Source organism: Cetorhinus maximus, chromosome 8 (assembly GCF_964194155.1).
Source record: "Cetorhinus maximus chromosome 8, sCetMax3.hap1.1, whole genome shotgun sequence".
In the NCBI taxonomy this organism is placed as follows: domain Eukaryota; kingdom Metazoa; phylum Chordata; class Chondrichthyes; order Lamniformes; family Cetorhinidae; genus Cetorhinus; species Cetorhinus maximus.
Window position 1 is genome coordinate 5,408,932 of NC_135886.1, and position 17,304 is coordinate 5,426,235.

General features: G+C 46.9%; 1 protein-coding gene across 1 annotated transcript in view; it reads right to left on the reverse strand.

The window, feature by feature from the left end:
• Nucleotides 1–15,933, reverse strand: part of LOC144684059 (uncharacterized) — a 177,933-nt gene extending 162,000 nt beyond the window's left edge. The window contains exon 1 of the mRNA XM_078547773.1: nt 15,837–15,933. Coding sequence (XP_078403899.1) covers nt 15,837–15,933 — 97 coding nt within the window. The remainder of the gene's footprint in view (nt 1–15,836) is intronic.
• Between the last annotated feature and the right edge of the window lie 1,371 nt (nt 15,934–17,304).

Genomic DNA, 17,304 nt, shown 5'->3' on the forward strand with positions numbered 1-17,304 from the left:
CGCACGCGTGTGCAAGAGCGCACTTCTCCCTGAGGCAAAGTGCTGTCTCAGGGAGAATACTGATGGTGTTAAAAACATTAAAAATAGAAACATTAAAAAATTATTAACGTGTCCCCCTCATGTGACACGAGATAGGACATGTTAATAAAGAACACATACACTTTATTAATTTTTTACAATACGGACATGAAACTTCATCCCGCCAGTGGATGAAATTTCATCAATAATCTGGAGTCCGCTGGGGCTCCTGGCCTGCCCGCCAGCCTTAAGGTTGGATAGACAGGTCTTTAATTACTTTAGTTGGCCATTGACAGGTTGGCGGGCGGACAGCTGATTTCGCCTTCCTAAAAATTTAAATGGACCAGGATGACGTCGGGGATTCCTTCCGACGTCATCCCGCGTCATTTTCCCCTCAGCGACCGGGCTCCGCCCCTAAATCACTGAGGGGAAAATCCTGGCCTTTATGTTCCATTTGGTTTCGGTACCATCACAATAGGCAAACTCCAGTTACTGTAACTAGACTCAATGATGTCATTTGAAGCATGAATTCAATTTATTTCTGTACTTGTGATAACTTTGCTGGACATAATCTATAAGGATGTTGTCTTATTGAAAATGAATCCCCTACACTTAAATCATGCGTAGCTAAATTTGCCCTCCCCAGCTTATTCCCACAAAAAGCTTTGTGTGACTGCAATAGTTTCTCCCTTTCAACAACCATTATCACTATCCATAATATTAAGGATTGACTAGCCCCTGTGTCTCTTAAAATTTTAATACCTTTACCTGCTCCACCCTGTACACATGGGAAGATTTCCCCTTCACACATAAAATCTTTAAATATCTCTGAAACCTGCTCTTCAGAACGCCCTTGGGTAAATTGTGAACACGTTCCCACTTCTTTACCTATCACTGATTCTTCCCACTTTACCTGTACACAAACCACTGCCTTTTCCTATGCCGGGACCTCAGAACCCACAGTACTTTTACTTCCAGAAATTTTCTGCATTCTAATTACTGTAACAGATTTTTCCTGTAACTTCCAACACGTTGGACTTATTACAATGGACCACCTCAATTCTTGAGTAACACTTCTACCCTCAGAACCTTCCTTTTTAGCCTGAGAAAGAGCCTCCTGGGAATTTTCAATCACTCTTTCTCTTCCCTGACTGCTCACCTTCCTTTCGCTTTCCCGCTTTATATCCTTCTCTGATTTAAAAGGGTGACAAAAAAGGTTTAGATCTATGAACTAACTCATAATCACCAGCTATCTCTGCTGCTTGTCTCACCATTTTAACCCTCTGTTCCTCCACATGAGCTCTCATTACCGAAGAAATAGAATCTTTAAATTTTTCCAAAGAATTACTTCTCTAAGGGAAAAGGTTGTATCTACCTTTAATGCTTGTATCCACCAGTCAGAATTACTTTGTTTTACTCTCTCAAACTCAATATAAGTTTGTCCAGGCTGTTTCCTTATATTCCTATATTTCTGCCTGTGTGCCTCAGGAACCAACTCATGTGCACTCAAAATAGCCTTTTTTACTGCATATTAATCCACTGACACTTCTTCTGACAGTGAATCGTAAACCTCATGAGCTCTACTCGCTAACTTAGACTGTAAAAGCAATATCCAGATTTCTCGTGGCCATTTCATCTGCTTAGCTATCTTCTTGAATGAAATAAAGAATGCCTCTGTGTCTGTTTCTTCAAACTTCGGAAGAGCTTGCACAGATTTAATCATCGCACCACTGGGTTTTAGGGTGGAGGTTTTTCCATTATCAGAACCTTCCTCAGTATGTGAGATCTTTTTTTGAAGTCCAGCTTTTTAAGCTTGTATTCCCTTTCTCTTTCCTTCTCTCTCTCTCCTCCATTGGTAACTTCTCCCCCTGGAGGTCAAGTGTTCACATTTTCATTTCTCGTTGAAATACTCTCTCTCTTTTTCTTTTTCTGTTACCTCTAGTTCAAGTTTTTCTCATTTCCATTGCTTGTTCAAATTAAAGCTTCTTTATTTGTAACTGAAGTCTCACTACCACCAGCCGTGACTTACTAGCATCAGGCATCAATTCCAACTTCAAATACTGTGCTATCACTTTAACAATTTCTGCTTCCTTTACTCCCACAGGCAGCCTCAACTGTAACTTATCCACCAATTCTGTTCATTTACCCTTAGATACTTTTTATACCTCAATCAGAGTTATATCTTCTACTTCCAAAAAGATTTTAGTCATGGAAACAGCCAATTTTGCACTCTCACCACTTTTAAAATCCCGCACACCAATTCTTGAATTCAATGTGCTTCTCGTACTCATAGCCTTAAGATTCACCAACTCCAAACCAATCAAGGAATTTCAAATATCCAGCAAAGAACCACCAATTTCTTATTATTATGTGGCAGATGATGTGTGCCAGGTGGACCAAATCCACAAAGGAAACTTGATCGCGCCATCACAACACTTTTGCAATTTGTTTTTATTTCGAGAAGATGCGTGCACTGAATTCAGAAGTAAACAGTCCACCAGCGTCTTTGGAGATTTAAAAAAATTAAATTAAAATATTTATTAACAAAATTAAAGATTTCAAACACATACATAAGACTACAATTACTCACCACTATTACAACTCCTAAAATTCCTAATTAACCTGACTCTCAATTACACACTCCCTTTAAGGCAACGTTCAAAATAGATTTTAGATTTAAAACAGAACCAGAAAGTTAAAACAATACCCCTTGACAGTGGAATTCTAAATGGCTTTTCCCCAACTTCAGTTTTGTTATATAGCAGACTTATGCACAAATGCCTGGAGGCTTCATTAAAGCTATTTCATACACTCTTGTTAGACCTTACATGGCCTCCTTCCACATAGTCTTTTATTCTCCTTTATATATTTTTCTTTCTTTTTAATGTGTAAATTCTATTGTTCCATATGTCTTTGAAGCTGTACCTTCCTCATAATATAAAAAAAACTTTCATGTTGCCGATATTGTCAGTAACCTTTGGGGGGAAAACACACTCCTTAGCCTTGTTTATCTGTCTAGTTGTAAACAGACTAAGATCCCTTTGAAATCCAAATCCCTTCATTTATCTAAAATTGCAAATTCCCTTCACACCTTACATGCTAAACCAGCATCCATGTTTACTCATTAGCATGTCAAGCACCTAGCTTCTTTTGATGATTTCAAACTTGCAGTCTACTTGACCACAAAATGTAATTAAATCACACAGACAGACCCAACTATACTTACCCCATAAGCCTCCTTCACAATAAACCCGAAAAATATTATGAAAATTATACTTTCACCACAGGATGGGTTTACAATGTCTTCAGATATGTGTGTTGACATCTTGGGAGGTGTGATCACACAGGCTGTGATGATATTGAATGACTCTGGTATATCTTATTTTCTGTACTATTGCTCAAAATATAATGGCCCAGAATTTGCTGAAAGTATAATGGGGTATGAACAACGTGCATCTTTATTAATGTGAAATTCAGGCAGCAACTTGTGGCAATGAAGAGATAACCAATGAATTGTGAATTGTGAATTGGATTGCTCGTGGGCCAATTGAGGTGCTTAAGCAGCCAAGTAACAATCACTGGAGATCGTCTCTGCCGCCACTGGGATTTTACCTGCAGTGGGGAGGCCGATGCCAAGTCTCTAGCCTGCCAGGTAAAATCTGGCCGACTAGTGGCCAGACAAGGGCAGAAGGGTGTGCCTCTTATTTGAGCCCCCCTGTGTCCTGTGGCTCCCCCCACCTCTCAGACTTGCTCAAGTCCCATCAGAGGCCATGACTCCTTGTGGCGCCAGTGAGAGCAGAGGGCTGTCGGCTATTTAATTGGCTGGCCGCTCAGAATTGGGACACCCGAGCTAGATGGGGGGGTGGACAGCCCGTCTCAAGTCAATGAACATCCCGGAAGCGGTTGAATAGCTGCAGGTCGAGCCTGCCAAGTACGGGCAGGCTCATTCCAGACAAGGATGCCAGGGGGTCGGGGACCCCACTCCCATCATAAACTTCAGCCCAAGGTCAACATGTTATCCTTGCTTGGCATGGCGCACATACAAGCAACATTGGCTGCCTTAGCTTTAAAGCTTACCCTAGCTATAAAGATTCCACCTCTCAGGTTGTCCTGCCAAGGGAGCTAAGCACTAACTTGTACATTTTCCATCCGTGTATTACACAATCAGTGCATTGATTCAATTATATTCCTTTTGATTGCTGTCAGGGTTGTGCATTGGTGAATGAATAGCCGCATTTGAGCAGAGAGTGATGTCCTCAGCTTTGGAAACTGAAAAACACAATGAGAAGCAAACAGTTTTGGCTGTTGAAGAAGCTCTGAAGAAGAGTCATACGGACTCGAGACGTTAACTCTGTTTTTCTTTTCACAGATGCTGTTAGACCTGTTGAGAAATACCAGCATTTTCTGTTTTTGTTTCAGATTTCCAGCATCCGCAGTATTTTGCTTGTGGCTTTGGCTGCTGCTTCTGTTTAGTATTAGTGAATGTTTTTCATCCACGTGCAGGCCTTTGCGAGACTTCTGCAATGTCCCTGGTGCAACTGTTGATGACAATTCCATTGAGTCCTGCCACCCAATTCCTGGAAGTTATATAAATGTTCAGAGCTGTAGGAACAGTAACTCCATTTCACTGCACAATTTAACTGATGATTGTTTCTTCTGATCATTTGGGAATCTCCCATGTAGATCAATCCATAAGTTTTCACTCAGCTTTAGCCTCTCCTTCTCTTTATGATTCATAAAATTACATCCAGCTCAGTAACACCTCCTGCTGGGATAATTTGCTCTTGCGTGGCTTGTATGACCCCCGCTACACCAGTTCACGGTTTCTTCCATCCGCATCACATGGAGCCCAATAAATGGATCAGTGCCCGTGATGTTTGCCTATAACAAGCCCTGTAACAGTTCTTCTCCCATTTACAAATGCATGTCTTCATTTAGTAACTAACACCCACTGCCATTGTATGCTCACAGGTTTTTGTCACACATCAACCTTAAGAATAGCAACACATTTTTCTCATGGTGTCAAGCCACAAGGAACAGGTGCAACAAGTTTGAAAACATTTTTTTCAGAACTCAACTCTTTGTTTACATTGGTCATCAACAATGAACTGCTTTGAGGAGTTAATGGATCGTGCTTAAACTGAATTTATGTTCATTTAGAAGAGACCATCTACGCGCAGCATCCTATACACAACAAAAATTATTCAACCATTCAAAAACAGTTCCTCTGACATGTCATCCTTCTTCCTTAACCGAGGTTTTCCACCCACGGTGGTTGACAGGGCCCTCAACCGTGTCCGGCCCATCTCCCGCGCATCCGCCCTCACACCTTCCTCTCCCTCCCAGAAACATGATAGGGTCCCCCTTGTCCTCACTTATCACCCCACCAGCCTCCACATTCAAAGGATCATCCTCCGCCATTTCCGCCAACTCCAGCACGATGCCACCACCAAACACATCTTCCCTTCACCCCACCGGCGGCATTCCGTAGGGATCGTTCCCTCCGTGACACCCTCGTCCACTCCTCCATCACCCCCTACACCTCAACCCCCTCCCACGGCACCTTCCCATGCAACCGCAGAAGGTGCAACACCTGCCCCTTTACTTCCCCTCTCCTCACCGTCCAAGGGCCCAAACACTCATTTCAAGTGAAGCAGCATTTCATTTACATTTCCCTCAACTTAGTCTACTGCATTCATTGCTCCCAATGCAGTTTCCTCTACATTGGTGAGACCAAACGCAGACTGGGTGACCGCTTTGCAGAACACCTTCGGTCTGTCCGCAAGCATTACCCAGACTTCCCTGTCGCTTGCCATTTCAACACTCCACCCTGCTCTCATGCCCACATGTCCGTCCTTGGCTTGCTGCCTTGTTCCAGTGAAGCTCAACGCAAACTAGAGGAACAGCACCTCATCTTCCGACTAGGCACTTTACAGCCTTCCGGACTGAATATTGAGTTCAACAACTTTAGATCATGAACTCTCTCCTCCATCCCCACCCCCTCTCCATTTTTCCCCCTCCTTTTTGTTTTTTCCAATAATTTATATATATTTTTCTTTTCCCACCTATTTCCATTATTTTAAAATGTATTTCCATCCATTGTTTTATCTCTACCTTTTAGCCTTTTTCGATTCCTTCACTCCATCCCACCCCCACTAGGGCTATCTGTACCTTGCTCGTCCTGCTTTCTACCCTTAATTAGCACATTCCATTAGATAATATCACCACCTTCAACACCTCTTTGTCCTTTTGTCTGTGACATCTTTTGGTTATCTTCACCTACCACTGGCCCTCTATCCAGCTCTTCTTGTCCCATCCCCCCTTAAACCAGCTTATATTTCACCCCTTTTCTATTTTTCTTTAGTTCTGTTGAAGAGTCATGCAGACTCGAAACATTAACTGTGTTCCTCTCCGCAGATGCAGCCAGACCTGCTGAGTTTTTCCAGGTATTTTTGTTTTTGTTTAAGAACCTATCTATCTCGGTCTTAAATACACTCAATGACCTGGCCTCCACAGCCTTCTGTGGCAATGAATTCCATAGATTCACCATTCTTTGGCTAAAGAAATTTCTCCTCATCTCTGTTCTAAAAGGTCTTCCCTTTACTCTGAGCCTGTACCCTCGGGTCCTAGTCTCTCCTACTAATGGAAATATCTTCACCACGTCCACTCTATCCAGGCCTTTCAGTATTCTGTAAGTTTCAATCAGATCCCCCCTCATCCTTCTAAACACCATCGAGTATAGACCCAGAGTCCTCAAACGTTCCTCATATGTTAAGCCTTTCATTCCTGGGATCGTTCTCGTGAACCTCCTCTGGACTCTCTCCAGGGCCAGCACATCTTTCCTGAGATACGGGACCAAAAATTGCTCACGATATTCTAAATGTGGTCTGACCAGAGCCTTATAAAGCCTCAGCAGCACATCCCTACTTTTATATTCTAGTCCTCCCAAAATAAATGCCAACATTGGATTTGCCTTCCTAACTACCGACTCAATCTGCAAGTTAACCTTAAGAGAATCCTGGACTAGGACTCCCAAGTCCCTTTGCACTCCAGATTTCTGAATTCTCTCCCCATTTAGAAAAGAGTCTATGCCTCCATTCTTCCTACCAAAGTGCATGACCTCACACTTCCCCACGTTATATTCCATCTGCCACTTCTTTGCCTATTCTCCTAATCTGTCTAAAGCCTTCTGCAGCCTCCCCGCCTCCTCAATACTACCTGTCCCTCCACCTATCTTTGTATCATCTGCAAACTTAGCCAGGATGCCCTCAGTTCCTTCATCTAGATCATTAATGTATAAAGTGAAATGTTGTGGTCCCAACACTGACCCCTGCGGAACTCCACTAGTCACCGGCCGCCATCCTGAGAAGGACCCCCTTATCCCCACTCTCTGCCTCCTGCCAGACAGCCAATCTTCTATCCATGCTAGTACCGTGCCCCTAACATCATGGGCTCTTATCTTACTGAGCAGCCTCCTGTGCGGCACCTTGTCAAAGGCCTTCTGGAAGTCCAAGTAGATAACATCCATTGGCTCTCTGTCTAACCTACTCGTTACCTCCTCAAAGAATTCTAACAGATTTGTCAGGCATGACCTCCCATTGATGAAACCATGCTGACTTTGCCCTATTTTACCATGCACTTCCAAGTATTCTGAAATCTCATCCTTAATAATGGACTCTGAAATCTTACCAACGACCGAGGTCAGGCTAATCAGCCTGTAATTTCCCGTCTTTTGCCTCACTCCCTTCTTAAACAGGGAGGTTACATCAGCGATTTTCCAGTCCTCCTGGACTCTCCCTCACTCCAGTGATTCCTGAAAGATCACCACTAATGCCTCCACTATCTCTTCAGCTATCTCCTTCAGAACTCTGGGGTGTAATCCATCTGGTCCAGATGATTTATCCACCTTCAGACCTTTCAGTTTTCCTAGCACCTTCTCCTTGGTAATGGCCACCATACTCACCTCTGCCCCCTGACTCTCTTGAACTTTGGGGATGTTACTCGTGTCTTCCACTGTGAAGACTGACGCAAAGTACCTATTCAGTTCCTCCGCCATTTCTTTGTTCCCCACTACTACTTCTCCAGCGTCATTTTCTAGCGGCCCAATGTCCACTTTTGCCTCTCTCTTACCTTTTATATATCTAAAAAAACTCTTGCAATCTTCTTTTATATTACTGGCTAGTTTACCCTCATATTTAATCTTCTCCCTTCTTATTTCTTTTTTAGTTGTCCTCTGTTGGTCTTTGTAGGCTTCCCAATCCCCTGGTTTCCCACTGCTCTTCGCCGCATTGTATGCTTTCTCTTTAGCTTTTATGCTGTCCCTTACTTGCCTTGTCAGCCATGGTTGCCTCGTCCTCCCTTTAGTATGCTTCTTCTTCCTAGGGATGAATTTTTGCTGTGTCTCACAAATTACTCCCAGATACTCCTGCCATTGCTGTTCCACTGTCTTTCCTGCTAGGCTCATTTCCCAGTCAATTCTGGCCAGCTCCTCCCTCATGCCTCTGTAGTTGTCTTTATTCAACTGTAATACCGTTACATCTGATTCCAGCTTTTTCCTCTCAAATTGCACGGTAAATTCTATCATATTATGGTCACTTCCTCCTAAGGGTTCCTTCACCTTAAGCTCCCTTATCAAATCTGCCTCATTATACATCACTAAATCTAGAATTGCCTGTTCCCTAGTGGGCTCCACCACAAGCTGCACCAAAAAGCCATCTTGTAGACATTCTACAAATTCTTTTTCTTGGGATCCACTACCAACCTGATTTTCCCAGTCTACCTGCATATTGAAATCCCCCATGATCATTGTAACCTTACCTTTCTTACACGCCTTTTCTATCTCCTGGTGTATCTTGTGCCCCACATCCTGACTACTGTTCGGAGGCCTGTACATAACTCCCATTATGATTTTTTTACCTTTGCGGTTCCTCAACTCTACGCACACAGATTCTACATCATCTGACTCTACGTCATTTCTTGCTATCGATTTAATTTCATTTCTTACTAACAAAGCAACCCTACCCCCTCTGCCAACCTGCCTATCTTTTCGATAGGATGCATATCCTTGGATATTTAGCTCCCAGTCCTGATCCCCTTGCAGCCGTGTCTCTGTGATGCCCACCACATCATACCTGCCAATTTCAATCTGCGCCACAAGCTCTTTTATCTTATTTCGTATACTGCGTGCATTCAGATACAACACCTTCAGTCCTGTATTTCCTGTCCCCTTTCTTATTGTCGTCCCTTTATCTGATGTGCTTGAAGTTAGATTCCTAGCCCTTTCCAAACACTCTGTCCTATTTTGTGTTCTGGGGACTTTAATAGCCTCTCCTGGGCTCTCCTTACTTTTCAGTTTTTTCGTAATTTTCCATGAAGTTGAATCCACCCCCCCACACGCTAACCTGCTGCTTTGTTTCCCATTAGTCATACTTCTTGGAGTTTACCCTTCCCTCCCCCATACTTTCTAGTTTAGAGTCCTGTTGACCACCCTCTTTACCCTTTTCGCTAGAACATTGGTCCCAGATCGGTTCAGGTGGAGACAATCCCAACGGTACAGATCCCTCCTGTTCCAATACTGATGCCTGTGCCCCATGGAATGGAACCTGTCTTTCCCGCACCACTCCTTTAGTCACGTGTTTACTTCCCTTATTCTCACGTCCCTATCCCAATTTGCACGTGGCTTGGGTAGTAATCCGGAGATTATAACCCTTGAGGAAATGTTCTTTCATTTAGTTCCTCGTTCCTGATAATCCCGAAACAGGTCCTCTTTCCTAGTCTTACCTATGCTATTTGTCCCGATGTGGACCACAACAACTGGATCCTCCCCCTCCCTCTCCAATATCCTTTCAAACCGGTCAGAGATGTCCCTCACCCTGGCACCGGGCAGGCAACATACCTTATGGGACTCTCGATCCTGCTTACAAAGGAAGCTATCAATTCTCCTAACTATAGAATCCCCTACAACTACCACTTGTCTTTTTGCTCCCCCCCACTTGAATGGCCTCCTGTGCTACGGTGCCGTGGTCAGCTGGCTCATCCTCCCTACAGCCCTGTTCCTCATTCACACAGGGAGTAAGTACCTCGTACCTGTTGGACAAGGTCAAGAGCTCAGGCTCCTCTGTTCCTGAACACAGGATCCCTCTACCTGCCTCACTTGCAGTCACACCCTGCTGACCCTGACCACTGACCGGACTTGAGGTACTTAATCTACCGGGTGTGAGCGCCTCCTGAAACAAAGCGTCCAGGTAACTCTCCCCCTCCCGGATGTGCCGCAGCGTCAGGAGCTCGGACTGCAGCTCATCAATTCTGAGCCGGAGTTCCTCCAGCAACCAACACTTGCTGCAGATGTGGTCACTTTGGCTCGCAATGGGATCTGCCAGCTCCCACATCAGACAGCTACAGCACATCACCTGCCCGGCCATCTCGATTTAGATAATTAATTTATTAATTAGCTTTGCAGTGTTTTTTTTTTCAAATTTGGTGTAGATTTCCTACCAACCAATCAGGTCACAGCTTTCCTGTGATGTCACTTTTTCAGTTTTGGCTTCAGTTACTCTGTGCCCCGAGGTCACCACTCCGGTGCTCCTCCCTCCGAGTCTGTTCCCTGGAGACAAGGCCGCGAATCCCCGAGGTAAGCTAGATTTATACTCACCGCTCCGGTGCTCCTCCCTCCGAGTCTGCTCCCAGCATTTACTCACCAATCAACTGCTTTTTCTTTAAAACCCACTTTCCTCGCAGGCCTGGTGCACTCCTGAAGGCACTGCCTCTTCTTCTCTCTCTTTTTTTTAGGTTTGAGGAGGAGCGAGGGATGGAAACACTACAGCAATGTAATGTTTGGGGCTATTCCGTTCTTTGACAGTGGGTCCTCCTCATTCCCTCCTGAGTCGCAGTGGCTGCGATGACTTCTTCCAGAATGCTTCAGTCACTTCTCACCAGCACCCTCTGTTGGATGCTCTTCCTCCTGTTGAGTGCATTTCAAAATCACCATCACAAACGTACAATCAGGTTCAACTTTTACAACATGTATCATGAGGTGCATCAATAGAATCAATGAATATTACAATCATTTGCAGACATTCATTTTGAGCTGTACAGCCCGACCGTCTCTCAACAGTTCCCAGCCCCTCGGTGCGCTGTGGCAGAAAGGTCTTAAACAGCGACCCTTCCTCATTGCGCCTTTGCAGTGGCTGCCCAAAGCTTTAGTGCGTCCCTTAGCACGTAGTCCTGTACTTTGGAATGTGCCAGTCTGCAACACTTGGTCAGGGACAACTCATTGCACTGGAAGACTAACAAGTTTCGGGCAGACCAAAGAGCGTCTTTCACCGAGTTGATGATCCTCCAGCTGCAGTTGATGTTTGTCTTGGTGTGTGTCCCTGGGAACAGCCCGTAGAGCACAGAGTCCTGTGTCACAGAACTGCTCGGGATGAACCTCGACAGAAACCACTGCATCTCTCTCCAGACTTTCTTTGCAAAGGCACAATCCACAAGGAGGTGAACAACGGTCTCGTCCCCACCACAGCCACCTCGAGGGCAACGTGCAGAGGGGGTGAGACTCCTGGCATGTAGGAAGGATCTGACGGGGAGGGCTTTTCTCACCACCAGCCAAGCTAAGTCTTGGTGCTTGTTGGAAAGTTCTGGCGATGAGGCATTCTGCCAAATGACTTTGACAGTCTGCTCGGGGAACCAACCCACAGGATCCACCATCTCCTTTTCCCTCAGGGCCTCTAAGACGTTATGTGCCGACCACTGCCTGATGGACCTGTGGTCAAAGGTGTTTCTCTGCATAAATTTTCCCACGAGGGACAGGTGGTACGGCACGGTCCAACTACTTGGAGCGTTCCGCGGCAGCGTGGCCAGACCCATCCTTCGCAACACCGGGGACAGGTAGAACCTCAGCACGTAGTGACACTTGGTGTTTGCGTACTGAGGGTCTACACACCGCTTGATGCAGCCACACACAAAGGTGGCCATCAGTATGAGGGCGATGTTGGGCACATTTTTTCCTCCTTTATCTAGAGGCTTGTACATCGCGTCCTGGACACGATCCATTTCCGACCTCCAGATAAAGCGAAAGATGGCTCGGGTGATCACCACCACGCACGAGTGTAGAATGGGCCAGACCCGCGCCACGCACAGCAACAGCAAGAGTGCCTCACACCTGATGACCAGGTTCTTAACCGCAATGGAGAGGGAACGTCGCTCCCACATGCCCAGTTTTCTTTTCATCATAGACTCTCGCTCCTTCCAGTTTCTAACGCATGCCCCGGTCCCTCCGAACCATATCCCCAGCACCTCAGTCACTTCTCACCAGTGCCCTCTGTTGGATGCTCTTCTTCCTGTTGAGTGCAAGAGTCCTTCTCCTCGATTACCTCCTGAGTCGCAGTGGCTGCGGTGACTTCTCCCAGAATGCTTCAGTCGCTTCTCACCAGCGCCCTCTGTTGGATCAAGTGTCTCAGTCCAGAGCCTCTTCCCTGTGCTTTGTGCAGCCTTTAGGCCAAAGTGATGGTCTGGCTGCACACTTCCTGGATGCATTAGTGATGCCTGCACCTCAGTGGTGCTGGTCATTGCTGCCAGAATGTCGCGGGCAGGTGTCACAGAGTTCCGTCATTCTCTCCGTGTGCTCTCAGCACCTTTGAGGTGGGGCTGGCCCCCATCTCTTCAGCATCTGTGACCGGTGACGCTGTGCTCCTGAAGGGGTCAGGTGCTTAAGCCGGACAAAGGATCAGGTGCATTTGAAGTTTCATGGCTGCATCTCCATGATATGACCCTAATCACAGACAGTAAGCGAGCTGCCCTCAGCCAGTCTGCAGCGCTCTTCATGGTTGTGCAAAACTCCACCCACCTACACCCCGCTCCACTTGACCGATTGGTGGCAGCTTTGACCACTGGACTGCATGCTGTTCTCTCGATTCAGGTGCAGGCATTCACGTAACACACACTGCAAGGTTGCGCTGGTTACCTTGAACCATAATGGATTCTGGTCCGAACCTTAATAAAGACATTGCAAGGGGCTGTGAGCACATCGACCACTGACTGAACCATGGCCACCTCTCGCAAGGGGATCCTGTGACTTGCTCAGTTGACCAATTGTTCTGAAGCCCCTTAAAATGAACATTAATTAGCAGCCCGCATCTGAAAGGTGAAATGGTCTGCAGCATTTGGTGGCACTTTCATGCTTTTGCGTTGCTTGAGTGGGTAAAAAAGCTTCAAAGGCCCGACTCCTACAAAGGTCCCTGCCTCCTTGGTGTAGTAGTGGGTCAGCGTGCTGCCCCTCATCATCGCCCTGTGCTTCCTCATCCTATGAGCCATGGCTGGATTCATCATGTGCAGCCTCATCCACTGAATCAAGGTCTTCATCGTCAACTGCATCCCCCCTTTCCAGCGCAAGATTGTGCAGAGCGCAGCATGCTACCACTATCAGAGAGACGCGATCTGGGGGGTACTGGAGTGCGGCCCCTGAACGGTCCAGGCATTGGAAGTGCATCTTGAGAAGACCAATGGCTCTCTCCACCACAGCCCTTGTGGTGCTGTGGATCCTATTGTACCGCTGCTCAGCTTCTGTTCTTGGATGGTGGAGAGGCGTCATGAGCCACCTCCTGAGGGGATAGTCCTTGTCACCCAGCAGCCATCCATCCAGCCGGGCTGGAGCACTGAAGAGCCCCGGCACCTGGGAGTGTCTGAGGATGTAGGCGATGTGGGAGCTGCCTGGGTACCTTGCACAGACTTGTAGAATCAGCATCCTGTGATCACACACTATCTGCACGTTCATGGAGTGGAAGCCCTTCCTGTTGATGAAGGCTCACCTGCTGGCGCCTTGACGGCCACATGTGTACAGTCTATAGCACCCTGGACACGGGGGAAGCCAGCAATAGCCACGAAGCCTCTGGCTCACTGTGTCTGACTTGCCTGGTCCCAGCGGAAGTGGATGAAGGTCAATGCACGGCTGAACAGAGCGTCTGTAACCTGCTTGACACAAGTGTGGACAGCTGATTGGGAGACACCACAAAGATCACCCACCGAGCCCTGGAAGGAGCCAGAGGCATAGAGGTTGAGGGCAACTGTGACCTTCAGAGCCATTGGCATGGGGTGTCCACCCACACAGTTAGGGGAGTTCTCAGGGCCAATCATCTGACAGATATAGTTGACTGTTTCCCTTGACAGACGGAGCCTCCTTTGGCTCTGCACCTCAGCCATATTGAGGTAGCTGCTTCGCCGCCTGTATACCCTGGCAGCAGGACAGTGGCGTCTTCTGCTGCCCCTTCCTCTTGGCCCTGCGCCCCTTGTGCCTGCGCCTGGCCTCCCAAAGGTGGCTCCCCTGGAGGCTGATTGTCCAGTCCTGGCCTCCTCCTTATTCTATCCCTCCCTTCCTCCTCAGAGGAGCTGCCTCCGGTGGAGATGTCAGAACCCATACCCAGGCTAAATGGAGGCCTCCGGAAAGCTGCAGGCCCGATAAAGATTCCTGTCTGCAGAGAGCTGAGCTGAAGCTTCAAAGTACAGAGAAAGCTGCTGGAAATCGATCTGAACCGGTAACAATCACACAGGCAAATTTAAAACACTTTCTGCATTAAATATTTCACAGAAAACATGAACAACCCCTCTGAGTCCACATATCCCGCCCGTGGATGAGGTTTGTTAAATCAGTTACCCGCCTGCCCGTTGGGCCCGTGCGCTGAGCCGAAGATCACACGGGCTCCTCAATATTGGCTTCAGTTGCTGAGTTAAGGGCCTTAACAAGGCCTTTAATTAATGGCGGGCGCGCGTCGTGCTTCATAGCGACCACCCGCCCAGCTAAATATCGCAATGGCGTTCGCTGACATCGGGACGCTCGCGCGACATTTTAAGTGCTGATGTGCGGGCTCCGCTACCCACACATCAGACATAAAATTCTGCCCAGAAAATTTAATAATTCAAGAGTGATTGATAAAGATCGCCAGTAGAGAGTGAGAGGAACAGAGTCTGTTTGTCTGGCTCACTAACCCTCACCCATCGTGAATGGGTGTGATTGTGTGTTGGTGTGTGCAGGTGAGGGTGAGTGGGAATCTTGTAACCGCGAGTGAGCCAGACACACACACACTCACACACACACTCACCCTGCCCCACACACACTCACCCTGCCCCCACCACCAGCACACACTCACCCTGGCCCCCCTCACACACACACACACCCAAACTCGCACACATACACACACACACTCACCCTGTCCCGCACACGCTCACCCTGCCCACCCCACCACACACACTCACCCACACTCACACACACACTCACCCTGCCCACCCCACCACACACACACACACTCACACACACACTCACCCAAACCCGCACAGACACACACACACTCACCCTGTCCCGCGCACACTCATCCTGCCACACAAACACACACACACGCACACACTCACACACACACACACACATACTCACCCTCCTCCACACACTCAATCACACTCTCTCTCTCTCTCACACCCCTGGGCACCCTCCCACACCATCACATCCAGCCTCCTCCAGCCCAGGGGTGAGTCTCTCCCTCCCCGGCCCAGCTCGGCCCAGAGTATGTTTCTCCTTCCCCGGCCCGGCCTGGCCTGGAGCGATTCAATCCCTCCACGGCCTGGCACACAGCAGTCTCTCTCTCTCTGTCCCCAACACCTCTGCTGCCAGAATTCACTCGTTTCCGCCAGTTTTGCTGCTCCTCCAATCACAGAATGCTTCACTCCCACGTTTGCTGCTGATAGGCTCACTCGTGAGCTTATTAGCAGCAAATGCGGGAGAGGAACAGCCTGTGATTGGAGGAGCAGTTTCTTTTAGAGTGTCCGACTGCACTTACCGACATTGTGGAAACTACCTCCGTGGGCCACATTGGGGACTTCCCGGGCCACATGCAGCCTGCGGGCCGGACGTTGGGCAAGCCTGGTGTATACCATCCGCACCTGGGATCTTATCCTCTTTTAATCTTGGTAGTTTGACTATTATTTCCTTCCCTTCTGTCCCAACATTAATATTAATGTTCTTTTTAAGTTCATCATCTAGTGGTGTCTATTTTATTCTCTTGTTTGGCCAACCTTCTCAGCTTCTTTTACAAAGTAACAAATCCCCAAAGGTTTCTAGAAAGCCTTCAAAATGCCTTTGGCAAAATTCCTCAAGTAATTGACGTAATCTACAAGGCTGTGGACCAAGAGCGAGGTTAGGCCGATTGGTCAATGTCAGCCATTGTGAACATGCAAACATATGAACAAGATGCAGGAGTAGGCCATTCGGCCCCTCGAGCCTGCTCCGCCATTTAATAAGATCGTGGCCGATCTGTTAGTAACTTCAAATCTGCATCTCGCCTACCCCCGATAAGATGATAGGCTGAATGGCCTTCTCCTGTGCTGTTTCATTGGCAGCCTTCTGTCTCATGAGACAATGGTTTGTGCCGTGGAGGTTAACTCTGTGTTAAACAACACCTAGTGTAACTCAGGAGCATTATTCCGTACTATAGGTTTTCATGATTCAAAGGCAATTAGTTAGGCCCCAATCTCTTGGCATTCAGGTAAACCCTGGGAATTGATAAGAAATTGTCTGAATGGTAATATGGAAATAATGTGCATTAGAAAATAAAGAAAAGAAAAAATTGCAATTTATGAGTCACTTCCATTGACCTCGGGTTTACCCCAAAACATTTCCCAGACCATGAAACATTTTCGAAATGGGGTCACTGATCTTATGTAGGGAAATGTGACAATCAATTAAAATACAGCAAGATCCTGCAAACAGAAATAAGCTGAATAAACATAATCTGTTTAAGTGATGTTGACGGAGGGATAAATATTGACCAGGACATTTAGGGAACTCATTAAAATATGGAATCTTTTGCATCCAACTCAGATGACAGGGAGGGGCCTCAGTTCACCTTCTCATCCAACAGATGGCACCACCAAACCCATCCACACTCACCTGCCCCTCATTATTGCACTGAAATGTCAGCCTGGGTTGTGTTATCAAGTCCTGGACTAAACCCATGACTTTCTGCCTTATAGGCAAGAGTTTGATACCAAGCCAAAGCTGACTCCTTAGAGCCATTATGTCGTTGGAGGGTTGGGAGTGTGGGGGTGATGGGTACTCATTGGGATGCAAGGCTCGATATTGAGACCACTACTATTTCTCATTTACAGAAATGATCTGGACTCAGAAACTCATTGCAAATTGATTGAATTTGCTGATGATACCAAACTGGGAGTAGCAGTGGAACTGGAGGGAACAACTCAGGCATTACAGAAGAGTTAGACAAAATAAGTTTGTGGACTCCAAGGTTG